The sequence below is a fragment of the Pristiophorus japonicus genome, chromosome 4, assembly GCF_044704955.1.
Source record: "Pristiophorus japonicus isolate sPriJap1 chromosome 4, sPriJap1.hap1, whole genome shotgun sequence".
Taxonomy (NCBI): Eukaryota; Metazoa; Chordata; class Chondrichthyes; family Pristiophoridae; genus Pristiophorus; species Pristiophorus japonicus.
The window spans coordinates 38581731-38595322 of NC_091980.1; the positions used below are offsets into that span (position 1 = coordinate 38581731).

At 42.9% G+C, this 13592-nt stretch overlaps 1 protein-coding gene across 6 annotated transcripts in view; it reads left to right on the forward strand.

Moving 5' to 3' along the window:
* tenm2a (teneurin transmembrane protein 2a) overlaps nt 1-13592 on the forward strand; it is a 652746-nt gene that overhangs the window by 511720 nt on the left and 127434 nt on the right. For all 6 annotated transcript variants that reach the window (XM_070878095.1, XM_070878096.1, XM_070878097.1 and 3 more), the window contains 2 exons: nt 2303-2503; nt 5222-5407. In XM_070878095.1, coding sequence (XP_070734196.1) covers nt 2303-2503; nt 5222-5407 — 387 coding nt within the window. The remainder of the gene's footprint in view (nt 1-2302; nt 2504-5221; nt 5408-13592) is intronic.

Consider the following 13592-nt stretch of genomic DNA (forward strand, 5'->3'; position numbering starts at 1 on the left):
TCCTATAACTCTACTTCAATGGAATATTTTACGTGGTGCAATGCTTGTGTTTTTATGAACTGGCAGATCATTTGCCTTACCATGAGCAATGACAAAGGAGATAGGAACATGGGAACAGGAGTAGGTCATGCAGCCCCTCGGACCTGTTCCACCATTTAATTAGATCATGGCTGATCTGCATCTTAACTCCATTTACCCGCATTGGTACTAGATCCAGTAGTACATAAAAATTAAGGATGCAAAATATAGTGTTGTAGAAGTCAATAACAACACAGCATATGATGTGTCACCTTATATTCTTCATGATGACGCCTTTCCTCCTTTTAATACACAATATCAGTCCTATGTATATTCTTTAACATTGATGACAATTTTTTTCCCACCATATTGATGCTTATAAAAAATTCCTTACAGACCCAAGTCGTCTATTACCTCGAAGGACAAGGGCAGCAGGCGCATGGGAACACCAGCCCCTCCAATTCCCCTCCAAGTCACACACCACTTTGACTTGGAAATATATCGCCGTTCCTTCATCATCATTGGGTCAAAATCCTGGAACTCCGTACCGAACAGCACTGTGGGGTACTTTCACCACATGGACTGCAGCAGTTCATCACCCCCTTCTCAAGGGCAATTAGGGATGGACAATAAATGCTGTGAATGAATTTTTAAAAATTCAGTTGGGAGTAAAATTTTCTTTTCAGTCAGTACATAATGTAAATAAGGATGTTTATTCTTTCACAGTGACATTTGAAATTCTGATAATACCTCCAAAGCACTCCTTACTGTAGAAGACGAGATGTCAGTAGTAATAGCTTTATCCTGACAGAAAATTGTGAATATTCACTGAAAACAAGTTTTGCTGCAGCCAAACACCCTCTCTAGTGCTTTATTTTGACAGGTGTGCATTACTTTGCCTCTGATCAAGAATTATATTTCCAAGGGATCTTGGCAGCTGGAGCCTTTTAACCACAGCCTGTATTTACCTGTACCCAGTGTTTGCTTCAACAAGTACAGGGAGCCAGGGCACAGCTGATGCAGTGGGTTAGGTTGTTGCCCGTCTCCGAGAACAAACTTAAATCTTCATCTTCGAGACCTGAGTTTAAATCTGGCCTACGCTGACAAGTGAAATGATCCTTTGTTTGGTCGTTGGTCTTTGGACATCTTCAAACCAGTGCTTAGTTTGACACTAATTGTTGCTAACTTGGCATTCTCGCTCAGAGAGGCTACAGGATTGTTGTAGGGGGCAAAGTCATCTTCATAATGTGCCCTGCAAGAGAATTTGCCATGCAACATACAAGGGTACACAGTGACAATGTTTGGTGACACACTAGCTGGACTAACATTGGTACAGATAAAGCATTTAACCTATGGAGTTTCAGTGGCAATATAATTTCATTAGTGCCCATTATTTTGGCTCACCTACATGTAACCTGCTCAGTAATTCCTCCCAGACAATTCCTCAATGATGACATTGCTGCTCATTGTTCAAGTAAAATATTCAAACAATGTCAACATGCAATAAATAGCATCAATGCCAGTTCTTTGTAACTCCTTTCTGAAAAGAATGATCAGATTTCCATTTTAAAGTTCAGGTGTTCATTTCATTTAATCAATTAAAATCCAATTAAACGGCAATATTAAAGGCCTTTCAATAAATATATTTTTTAGCATATATATTCAAGTAAACTCTTCTTCCTAAAGGTGCAATATGACCTTGTCCAAACATTTTTCACAAATGATATTAAAAGAACCATAACCTTGCAAATAATTATCCAATCTATGCAATTCTAAAAGTATTGAAACCACCACCAAAACCGCTTGCTTCTGTCTCCACAACATCACCTATCTTCTGCCCTTACCTCATGCCCACTCAAACTTTTGCTGTTTTTTGTCATCCCTTCTAACTGTTGCTCATTGTCTATTTCTTCTCTGTGAAGTGCTTGGAACATTTTCAGTGATGAAGATGCTTTATAATTGCAAGTTGGCAAACTATTTCCGAAAAGAAAACAAATTAAGATATATTCCAGATATAATAAGTAGGACTATAAGAGTTGCTGTATTCAAGACATTTAAGGACATTAAGTAATTTGTTTACAGCTGGCTTGTGGCCTATCAACTCAGTTAGCTGCTGTCATTAGAATCTGCTATTGCTCCATCACTGTCTCTTTTGTGTGCATTTGAATATGTGAATTTTAAGAAAATGTTGAACTATATAAGTTAAGATTTATGAACAGCTGAAGTTTCCTCATAACCTTTTGTAGCTGTTCCATGAGTTTTTTTCTCTATTGATATCTTACAGTGGACTGTCTGGATCCAACATGCTCGAATCATGGAGTATGTGCCCAAGGGGACTGTCACTGCAGCCCAGGTTGGGGTGGATTAAATTGTGAAATCCCTAGAGCCCAATGTCCAGATCAGTGTACGGGACATGGCACCTACATTCCAGAAACTGGCCTCTGCAGCTGTGACCCAAGCTGGATAGGCCCAGACTGCTCAGTTGGTAAGGAAAAGCACTTAGTTCTCTGTATGACTGTAACCAGGAAAAGGTAGGTGTAGCTAAGTTTACCATTGGATATTTACCTTGTCCCTGGAATGACACCGTGGGATTTTGCCTTGTTAATGCAGTCATCTGAAATTCCTCTTACCGTTACTTTGATGAAAGCATTAAACATTTATTTTAATTGAGCTACCACTGTGCTAAATAGAAACTAGGAGCCTGAATTTGGTGAAAGACAAGGCCCGCCCAATTTCCACCCAAATGACAGCCAATGGCCGCCGAGAGACCGGGCGGTACTTGGTCAGGAAGTTCCCTCTAAAAGAGATGGCAGTACCATCCGGCGGCCAAATAATGGCTTACGCTGTCCCTCTGTGCGGTAGCGAGCAGGAGATCACAATCTCGGCGGTAAATGCATTCCTCGCCGAAGTGCCGCTGAGGATTGAGTCGAGCCCAGGGAGGGGGGGGGGAACACTGAAAAATAAAAATATTCACAGTAAAAAAAAAACTCATACAGGTAAAACCCTGAAAGAAAGAAAATTAAAAAATGTTCACTAACCTTTTTTTGCAGGTCTTCTTACTTACTGTCGGGGTTAGACCTGCCTTCACACAGCAGTCCTTCCCCGTGCTGCCGCCGACTCCCGCCAGTACCAATATGTCAACTCGGTGGGCGGGAGGTCACTCACGCGACTTGGCCGCCAGAGGCCTTCAGCGGGCGGTTCCCGGCGGTACTCCCCTCCCGCCGCATGCAGACCTGGAGGAATCTGTCACCGGGGGGAGAGCGGCTAAAAAACTCGGCAGGAGCCGGCGGCAGGGGGTGGTAAGGCCACCAATTTCGGCCCCTAGGAAATTCAGACAAATGTTAACCCAGTGTCCTACTATATAATTTCAGTGCCCCGGTTGCTGAAGGATTAAATTGAGAATTTCTGTTCAAAGGAAAAAACGTTATTATTTCTTTGTTTTGTTTTCAGGAAGGCTATATTTGTATTTTCTACGTCTTATTTCTGACTTTAGAGAGGTTTTCAGTAGTACCTGAGTTGTAATTGTGAGGGAGGAGTTCTTAGTACGTTGCATGTCGAACAAGGTAAGGTACAGTGCTGCAGCTGTTTCTGGGTAATGAAGATATAAGAACATTTGGAAACACTTGGGAAATACCTCATGGATAAAGAAAAAGAGGAGTTCAAGATAAAGGTCTTGGACTGACAATTAGCCAGTTTCAGTGGGATGAAAAGTGACTTAAACTGGATTAATTTATTGGGAAAAATGGCAAATCAAACAGCGGAACAGCAGTGGGAAATATTTAAATACAAGACGGATAAAGTACAGTATAAATACATTCCAACTAGGTGCAAAGGAGGCACATCAAATGCAGGGACCGGTTCCATGGATAAATAGACAGACAATGGAAGCAAAACGTGAAATCAGGAAAGTGTATCAAAAATACAGGTGGTCAACATTAAAGGAAAATAGGACTTTTAATAGGACAAAAATGGTGGTCAAAGGGGGCCGACACCTTAGAATTGAAGTGAAAGTGAAAGATTGTACTTTTAGTTGTGTTTTCTGCTGTCTGTTTAATTTGCTGAATTAATGAATGATTCAATGGGCTGTGGTACCTTTGATGTGTGACTTCCGAGAAATCCAAATGAAAGCAGGATCTTGGGGCTCGATTTTGACCTCCCTGGTGGGATTGTGGCAAAGTGAGCAGTGTGCCCCTCCTGGAGCGGCAGCAGGCAGGCTCGGTTGATGTTACCGGATGGGCCTCATTAACATGCCACTTGCTGACTTCCCGTCCAAAACGGCCAGGAAGTCAGTGGGAAGTGACTGCCCAGTTGTTAAAATCGAGCGGCAGAAGGCTGCTGTCTAGGTCCCAAGGGTATGGTCCCTGGAACAAGGTACATGCTCCAGGACAGAGACGGGAAGGGGAGGGGGTGGGAGCCTGGGACAGGGGAGGCCCAAGCTTTCCTATTGGGGCCTGGAAGAGCCATTCCTGCTCCTCCTGACCAAAAAGGAAACTAAAAAACAATTTAAAAACTTAGGTTGCTGATCCTCTTGTAGCCCTATCTGCTATCCCAGGCAGGCTTTGCCACTGTTCCCTCACTCAAGCCTCATGTTAAAATGACAGATCAGGCCCCACTGACATCATTGGCGTCCAATCTGCATATTTAAAGAGGACCCTGCAGACTGGGGTGGATGTCTTTGCTGCCTGAAATGTTAAATTACAGTTGGCCAGATCAGGGCTGGAAAGGAGTAAGTCATATGCTTCATTTTAACTGAACACACGCCCCTGCTGTGCCCCTCCCCCCCCCCTTCCCCACGCCTAGTTATGTCTTTATGCAGTAAAGTGCAGAATTTTTCATTTTCAATTTCAAAGTAAATGTGCCTCAATATTAAGAACTCACTTAATACATTGCATAAGTTAAGAATCAATAGCCTATATAAGAGAAAAGGGGGACTTTCAACATTCCTATCGCCCTTGTTTGACCTGAAGGCAAAAGTGTCTCCATATTCAACTCAACATTAATTGAGAACAGCTTGTTCTGGCCTAGAATCTCAATCATATGGGGCTGTGTAGTACATCTGCCCTGCATCTGTGGTTGAAAGGTTTTCCTTTGTAAGCGTTTCAAAACCTAATAAAAACTCAGCTTCCAATATCTCACATGGCTGTGACTACAAAATGCACTGTTTACTTGTCGTGTCACTTGAATTTCTGTTTCCTATCTTTAGAAGTGTGCTCGGTGGACTGTGGCACTCATGGCGTCTGCATATCTAGTGTATGCCGGTGTGAGGAAGGTTGGACAGGTGTGGCGTGTGATCTGAGAGTTTGTCACCCTCGCTGCGCAGAGCATGGATCCTGCAAGGATGGAAAATGTGAATGCCGAGAGGGCTGGAATGGAGAGCACTGCACCATTGGTAGGGAACAAGGTTGATTATTCCTTTCCAATACAAACTCAATGTGCCACAAACACGATCAATAGATTTGTAAAATAATATTATCTGTATGAATACTATTGCAATCTCAGCTTTTGTGGGGTAGGAGAGGAGGGGAAGGGAAGGAGAGAGTTGGAGAGCTGTTTCACCTTCAGAAAGAAATGGGAAGTTCAGAGGACAAGTCAATCTTAAGGACTCCGATATATCTCCTGTGGCTGATTGCAGAGCAACAGTCACATTCTTAGTCATCTGCCTCTCCCCTGGATGAAATGATGATTGTGGGGCGAAAGAAAGGAGAAACTTTGCTTGAAACAGGGATAATCCTTTTTTATAATAAAAGAAAATCCTCTTTACCTAATGTAGATTTTTGACAGAGGAGCAATTTTGAAAATAGCAGGTTGAAAAATTCTGCCTTTATTTTCCGTCACTTTTCTCTTCATATACTGTATTCTATTTTCTCCTGACAGAAAATACTTTCCTCCCAGTGATTTATCACTAGAATAGGAATAATTCATTGATAGAAATCTGCTGCTGCTATGCTTTCTTTTTACCTTCTCCCCATCTATTTACTGATCTGATGAATGTCTGCAAGCCAGAGCTTAAAATAAAAGAGCAAATAAAAACCACGCATCTGATTCTGAAGTAGGTGTAATGTTAGTCCCCGGTTTTCCTACTTTTGTCTGAGTAAACTCACAAGAATTCTCATGTTGTTGGGCTCCCTTTCAGGGTGGTTGGTGCTGTTTCATTGTGTCATGTCTATTTTTTCCATCGATGTTCACTAAAAGTTGTCATTATTCCAATTCAGTGACATCTCATCGGTATTTGTGTTTTGTTTATCAAGCACACTATTTGCATAAAGTAGGGAAAGTGCTGTCGGCTTGGTATTCACTTTATTTAATTTCTTGCAGTCTTCTGCAGCATTGCAGCCCAATTACATAGAATTACTTGGAACTACATAGAATCTATAGCACAGAAACAGGCCATGCGGCCCAACTGGTCTGTGCCAGCGACTATGCTCTGCATAATTGCCTCCTAAAGTGGCTTTATATGATCTTGGAGCATGTTTAGCAAACTCGTGGATTCTTTCTCTGTTGTGTGGAGCAAGATAAAAGATCAATTTGGAGATTTGACTTCTTTTTTTGTTCCATTTTTACTTCTGGCATCGTAGAAACAGAAGTGAGAGGAATTGAGTTCAGCTAAGTTGTTTGTAGTGCGCCTGGCTGTGTCTGGGGAGGGAGGGTTGTGTTAGTGGCTGATCCTCAGCTCCTATAACAAAACGCAGTCTATGCCTTGCAGTTTGTGATGAAAAATTGTTAACCTTTCAAAATCAAGACCTTGACATTGTATGATGTGTTAAACCTCAAAAACAGAAAAGGAATTGTCGTTAAATAGAATATGACTGAGGGCTAACATACACAATCAGCTGCACAGCCGAGGTAACTAAGCCAACTTGTCCTTTAACGTGGCAAGGAATTTTTGCAGTTGGTGTTGCAACTGTGAAGAAATAAGGTAAGCCAAAGGTCTATGCTATGGAGAATGATGCAGGGTTGTGCTTGCTGCCTCTGCCATGGTGAGCTCCTGAGCTCAGGAATTATATTTAAGGGGAAAATTGGAGCAAGAGGCCAGGTATTCATCACCGGGAAGGAAATTAAAAGTGCGGCACCCTGGAACCGCTGAGCAATTCGAAGCAGAGGATCACAAAGTGGCATTGTCAAAAGCTGATTGCTTCTTGCTGGATTGGATAGTGAAGGTTTGTTGAGTAGAGAGACATAAAAAAAGGGGAAAGTAGAGGTGAGCAGTGTTCCAAGTACGCAGTGGGGATGAGGATCCTTGCCACCCTCAGTGGATCGCTGGCAGTGCCGGTAGCAGCAAAGGAACTTGTACTTGCAAAATGACCCCCCATAAAGTAATACACCTTTATTTTTGTCAGTTTAGCATTGGGATTAGCAAAGCTTGTAAACTGACAGAGTGAGTAGGCAGATAATATTTTGTTTGGAAGAGCAGATGGGCTAGTCTGTACTTTTACAAAGTCATAAGAAACTTGATATTTATTTTGAAATTATGAACCCCCAAGCCACAATTCTTCATTTTCTTTTAATTGAAATGAGTAGAAAGTGTAAGTGTTTTTTTAAGAGGAAAATTAGCTGTAACTATTACAAATTGCAATGAAACTACTTTACAGGGTGTGGACAATTCTGAATTGGCTAAGTAGGCAGAGCTTTGAAAAATGGTCATTAGGCCCCTGGCTAACTGTAGTAACTCAGAGGAAAAGGAGCTTCCGCACATGCTTGAAAACCAAAACATTACATTCGGTTGTCAACGGCGCTGGGGTGTAAAACTATTGTTGCGATTTGACTGCCCGTTTTAGAGACCACATTCTGATTGACATCAATGTAAATTAAAGTTGGATGGTTTCTACAACAGGCGACTAGGTTAGGTGACAATGGCCCCGATATTTGCGGGGAGGATGCAGTGAGGCTGAAAATGGCCAAACAACCCGGCAAGGCCAGAGATGCGGAGTTCCTGCCGAATTTAACTGCAGGACCTCCTTATAATTTTATTTTCTGTTTCCCGCCCGGCAGCTGACCAGATTGACAACCTGGCCGGCGATGAGGTGTGAAAACTAGCGGCAGGAGGCCGCAACCTGGGGACGGTCCCCGGCAATCAGGAGGGGGGATATAGTCGACGTTCGAGGCTTGGAGAAACAGCCATCGGAACTTGGGGGGGTGTGGGGGTATCTGCGATCGCAGCAGGTGGAGTGAGAGGCTGGGATCAGCAACCGATGGCTTTCTTGAGGGGCCGGGGGAGCGTCAACTGTGGCTCAGGAGGGAGCACCCTCGCTTCTGAGTCAGAAGGTTGTGGGTTCAAGTCAAACTCAGGGACTGGAGCACAAAAATCTAGACTGAAACTCCCGTGCAGTGCTGAGGGAATGCTGCACAGTCAGAGGTGTCGTCTTTTGGATGAGACTTTAAACCGAGGCCCCGTCTGGCCTCTTAGATGGACGTAAAGATCCCATAGCACTACTTCAAGTTATACCTGGTGTCCTGGCCAATATTTATCCCTCAATCAACATAACAAAAACAGATTATCTGGTCGTTATTGCATTGCTGTTTGTGGGAGTTTGCTGTGTGCAAATTAACTGCCGTGTTTTCTACCCACAACAGTGACTAAACTTCCGAAAGTACTTTGTTGGCTGGAAAGTGCTTCAGGACATCCAGTGAAAGGCTCTATATAAATGCAAGTCTTTCTTTCTCCTGGTCCACAAGTAATCCTCAGAAAGGAACTTACCGTATGGAGCTGGCAGCTCCCATCTCCCTTTCACTATCGGGTTTTCCGACCCCTGAGAAATCCGCACAGCAACTATAAAATTTAAATCGAGCTCCCAACTGCACTGTTGGAGCCCGATTTTAAATATGTTAATGAAGTGTCCCTCCTTTCCATGGCTGGTCACTCGAATGCCACGAAATCCAACATCGTTAAAATGGCAATGGTCGCGTGTGTGGCAGTTTGAGCCACGTTCCACATTTTATTGTTTTTAACCCCCTGCCGACCCTCTCCCACCCATCGTGGCGGGCTGGGAGGGTGGTTAATATCGAGGCTGGCGTGATAATGAGCTGGCTTCCTGTCTCTGTTGAATGCACATTTGAATCTCAACACCGTGGTGTTCCCAACCTTCTTATCAGATGGGTGATGAGGGTTCACTGTTTTCTGAATCTTTGATGCAGCGGTTTACATTTGAAAATACTGATACTCTCTTCCCCCATCCGCTGGTAACAGCTTCAGTACATTGAAGATATTTGGCCTCGTTCACAAAGCATTGAGGGTAATTTTGACTTGGTGCAAAACTGTAAAAATGGACGATTGTGAATTGGCAGCCCATTTTCCATCTCTCTCGATTTTTATTTCTATTGATGTTAATTTAATTCGTTATCCCCTGTTTTATACAATCGCACAGTGTCAAATTTACCCCCATTGTTTTTAAAAGGAATCGTGAAGGAGTTTGCTGTTATGATTTTTTTTTTTGCTTATCCTGCTCTACCATTTGGGCAATCGTAATAGGGGAGAAAGACAAGTAGTGAGGGAAGGAGGGGAAAGAGAATGAGCTGCGCCACAGTATTTCAGCAGTGTGAATCGGGTTTAATCATCAAGCCAGATGGTTTACGAGATTCCAGGCATTGCTAAATATGTGTTACATGGATATGGTTACGTTTGATTTCCCTCTGCCAACCATCATTTTAGAATACAACATGTTGCTTAACTTGAAAGATAAAGGGCATCACCATATCAAAGTTTTGCCTTTTGTGAGCATTTCTTTGGCCATTTTTTCCTCCTGCACAGTAGTGAAGGAGGCAGATTTGGGTTGTACAAGGAGACAAATTTAACCTGCTTCCATATAATGCAAGTTCTTTTTCTTTTTACCTCGTCTTGTTCTATTTATCGTTATAGAACCATGATGGTTTTCTTTTTGAACTTATTTTTATTCGTCCAAAAGATTTTTTTTTCAAAGAAGCGTATTTATTTTTGAAAAGGTATTAAAAAAGATAGGATCTAAAAGGAATGGTACTAATTAGCAATTCTATAATTTTTTTATCTTTGCGTGTTTTTTTTTAATGTTCCCTATCTGCGACCGAGTCTGTCACCCTTTTCCTTAATTATCTATCTGGTTGCTGTCAGTGATGCTAGATTGTCTTCAGTCTGTCACACATTTCCATCTTTAGCAACTGAATTTTCAAAATATAATTACCACATCAGTCAAAACAATCTGTCTTAACTCAGCAGTCTTTAAAACTACCCAAAGTAAATATGATTTTTATCTATCAACGGTATATATAACAGATTGAGTCTCACTATTAAGCACCCTTTTAACAAGAAGTCGGAGCTAATGTTTGAATTTAATATATTTAATTCCCAATAGACCGTTTTGGTTATAAGGTGAATATCAGTCCCATTATTAGGGAAACTGGTTGGCAAGAGTTATTGAACAATACAGTGTGAGAAAGCAGAATTAATATAGGCAAGTAATTTCTGCGTTCCTGCTCTGTCGCCATGACGATGAAAGAGCAGGACTTTCTCGAAGCCAGCAACTGAACAGCCTGCCCCCTTCAGAATTCCCAGGGTCAAGCGGTGATGAAGTCGACAGGTGCCAGAACCAGTAGTGGTGCAGATGCTGTGCCCACTAGGTGGGGTGTTGGGGGGGGAGTGCATGGAGGGTAGAAATAGCAGTGTTGGCAAGTTGCTGGAAACCAGCTCCAGCAACAGAAGGAAGATTTGAGCAAACATTTTTCCAGAAAGGCTGCTTTCTTTACAGAAGACAATCAGCTGCTGTAAAGAGACTGGCCTTTCAGAATCTGGTGGGTCCCACCTCTATCTTCAAGCAGGAGCCAGAGGCGAGACTGGCAGAGATTCTAGCAAGCAACCTCATCCTGCCAATCCTACCTCCGATTATGTTAAGTTGAAATGAGGTAGACACAGAAACCATGTGTGTCTACCCCATGCCCTCCCCCCACCCCCAGGAACAACCAAGACTGCAGAACCAACCTAATTGGTTTCTTTGGCAGCACCTCCCAAACCCGCGACCTTGACTTCCTAGAAGGACAAGGGCAGCAGGCGCATGGAAGCACCCATCACCTGCACATTTCCCTCCAAGTTTCATACCATCTTGACTTGAAAATATATCGCCATTCCTTCATCGTCGCTGGGTCAAAATCCTGGAACTCCCTCCCTACCAGCACTGTGTAAGTACCTTCACCACAAGGACTGCAGCAGTTCAAGAAGGTTGCTCACCACCACCTTCTCAAGGGCAATTAGGGATGGGCAATAAATGCTGGCCTTGCCAGCGATGCCCACATCCCAGGAACGAATTTATTAAAAGTTACGTGAAGTACTTTAAAGTGAATTAAAACCTGATCACAATGGAGTTGGGTCTGTCCATTCTGGGTGTGTGTAAGTTTGAAACACTGTGGATAGGTATGATAGACATAAGGGGAAGGAAAGTAATTATGGGTGCATGATGTAGACTAGCAGGTCAAGAGGAAGGATTGTAAATAATGCAGGAAATAAGGGGAAAAATAGAAATTGTTCCTGTAGTATAAAACCACTGAAACATAGAAATATAGAAATTAGGTGCAGGAGCAGGCCATTTGGTCCTTCGAGCCTGCACCGCCATTCAATAAGATCTTGGCTGATCATTCAACCTCAGTACCCCTTTCCTGCTTTCTCTCCATACCCCTTGATCCCGTTGGCCGTAAGGGCCATATCTAACTCCCTCTTGAATATATCTAACGAACTGGCCTCAACAACTTTCTGCGGTAGAGAATTCCACAGGTTAACCACTCTCTGAGTGAAGAAGTTTCTCCTCATCTTGGTCCTAAACAGCTTACCCCTTATTCTTAGACTGTGACCCCTGGTTCTGGAACTCCCCAGCAAAAGGAACATTCTTCCTGCATCTAACCTGTCCAATCCCGTCAGAATTTTAAATGTTTCTATGAGATCCCCTCTCATTTTTCTAAACTCCACTGGATACAAGCCCAGTTGATCCAGTCTCTCCTCATATATTAGTCCTGCCATGCTGGGAATCAATCTGGTGAACCAACACTGTACTCCCTCAATAGCAAGAACGTCCTTCCTCAGATTAGGAGACCAAAACTGAGCACAATATTCCAGGTGTGACCTCACCAAGGCCCTGTACAACTGCAGTAAGACCTCCCTACTCCTATACTCAAATCCCCAAGCTATGAAGGCCAACATGCCATTTGCCTTCTTCACCGCCTGTTGTACCTGCATGCCAAACTTCAATGACTGATGTACCATGACACCGAAGTCTCGTTGCACCTTCCCTTTTCATAATCTGTCACCATTCAGATAATAATCTGTCGTCTTGTTTTTGCCACCGAAGTGGATAACTTCATATTTATCCACATTATACTGCATCTGCCATGCATTTGCCCACTCATCTAATCTGCCCAAGTCACCCTGCAGCCTCTGAGCATCCTCCTCACAGCTCCCACCGCCACCCAGCTTAGTGTCATCTGCAAACTTGAAGATATTATCTTCAATTCCTTCATCTAAATCATTGATGTATATTGTAACTAGCTGGGGTCCCAGCACTGAACCCTGCGGCACCCCACTCGTCACTGCCTGCCATTCTGAAAAGGACCCATTTTTTCCGACTCTCTGCTTCCTGTCTGCCTACGAGTTCTCTATCCACGTCAATACATTACCCCCAATACCATGTGCTTTAATTTTGCACACTAATCTCTTGTGTGGGACCTTGTCAAAAGCCTATTGAAAGTCCAAATGTACCACATCCGCTGGTTCTCCCTTGTTCACTCCACTAGTTACATCCTCAAAAATTCTAGAAGATTTGTCAAGCATGATTTCCCTTTCATAAATGCATGCTGACTTGGACCGATCCTGTCACTGCTTTCCAAATGTGCTGCTATTTCATCTTTAATAATTGATTCCAACATTTTCCCCACCACCGATATCAGGCTAACCGGTCTATAATTCCCTGTTTTCTCTCTCCCTCCTTTTCAAAAAAGTGGTGTTACAGTAGCTACCCTCCAGTCCATAGGAACTGATCCAGAGTCAATAGAATATTGGAAAATGACCACCAATGCATCCACTATTTCTAGGGCCACTTTCTTAAGTGCTCTGGGCTGGAGCCTATCAGGCCCTAGAGATTTATTGGGCTTCCATCCCATCAATTTCCCTAACACAATTGCCTGACTAATAAGGATTTCCTTCAGTTCCTCCTTTTCGCTAGACCCTCGAATCCCTAGTATTTCCTGAAGATTATTTGTGTCTTCCTTAGTGAAGACAGATCCAAAGTATTTGTTCAATTGGTCTGCCATTTCTTTGTTCCCCATTATAAATTCTCCTGATTCTGAGTGCAAAGAACCAACATTGGTCTTCACAAATCTTTTTCTCTTCACATATCTATAGAAGCTTTTGCAGTCAGTTTTTATGTTCCCTGCAAGCTTCCTCTCATACTTTATTTTCTGAATCCTAATTAGACCCTTTGTCCTCCTCTGCTGAATTCTAAATTTCTCCCAGTCCTCAGGTTTGCTGCTTTTTCTGGCCAATTTATATGCCTCTTCCTTGGATTTAACACGATCCCTAATTTCCCTTGTTAGCCACGGTTGAGCTACCTTCCCCTTTTTATTTT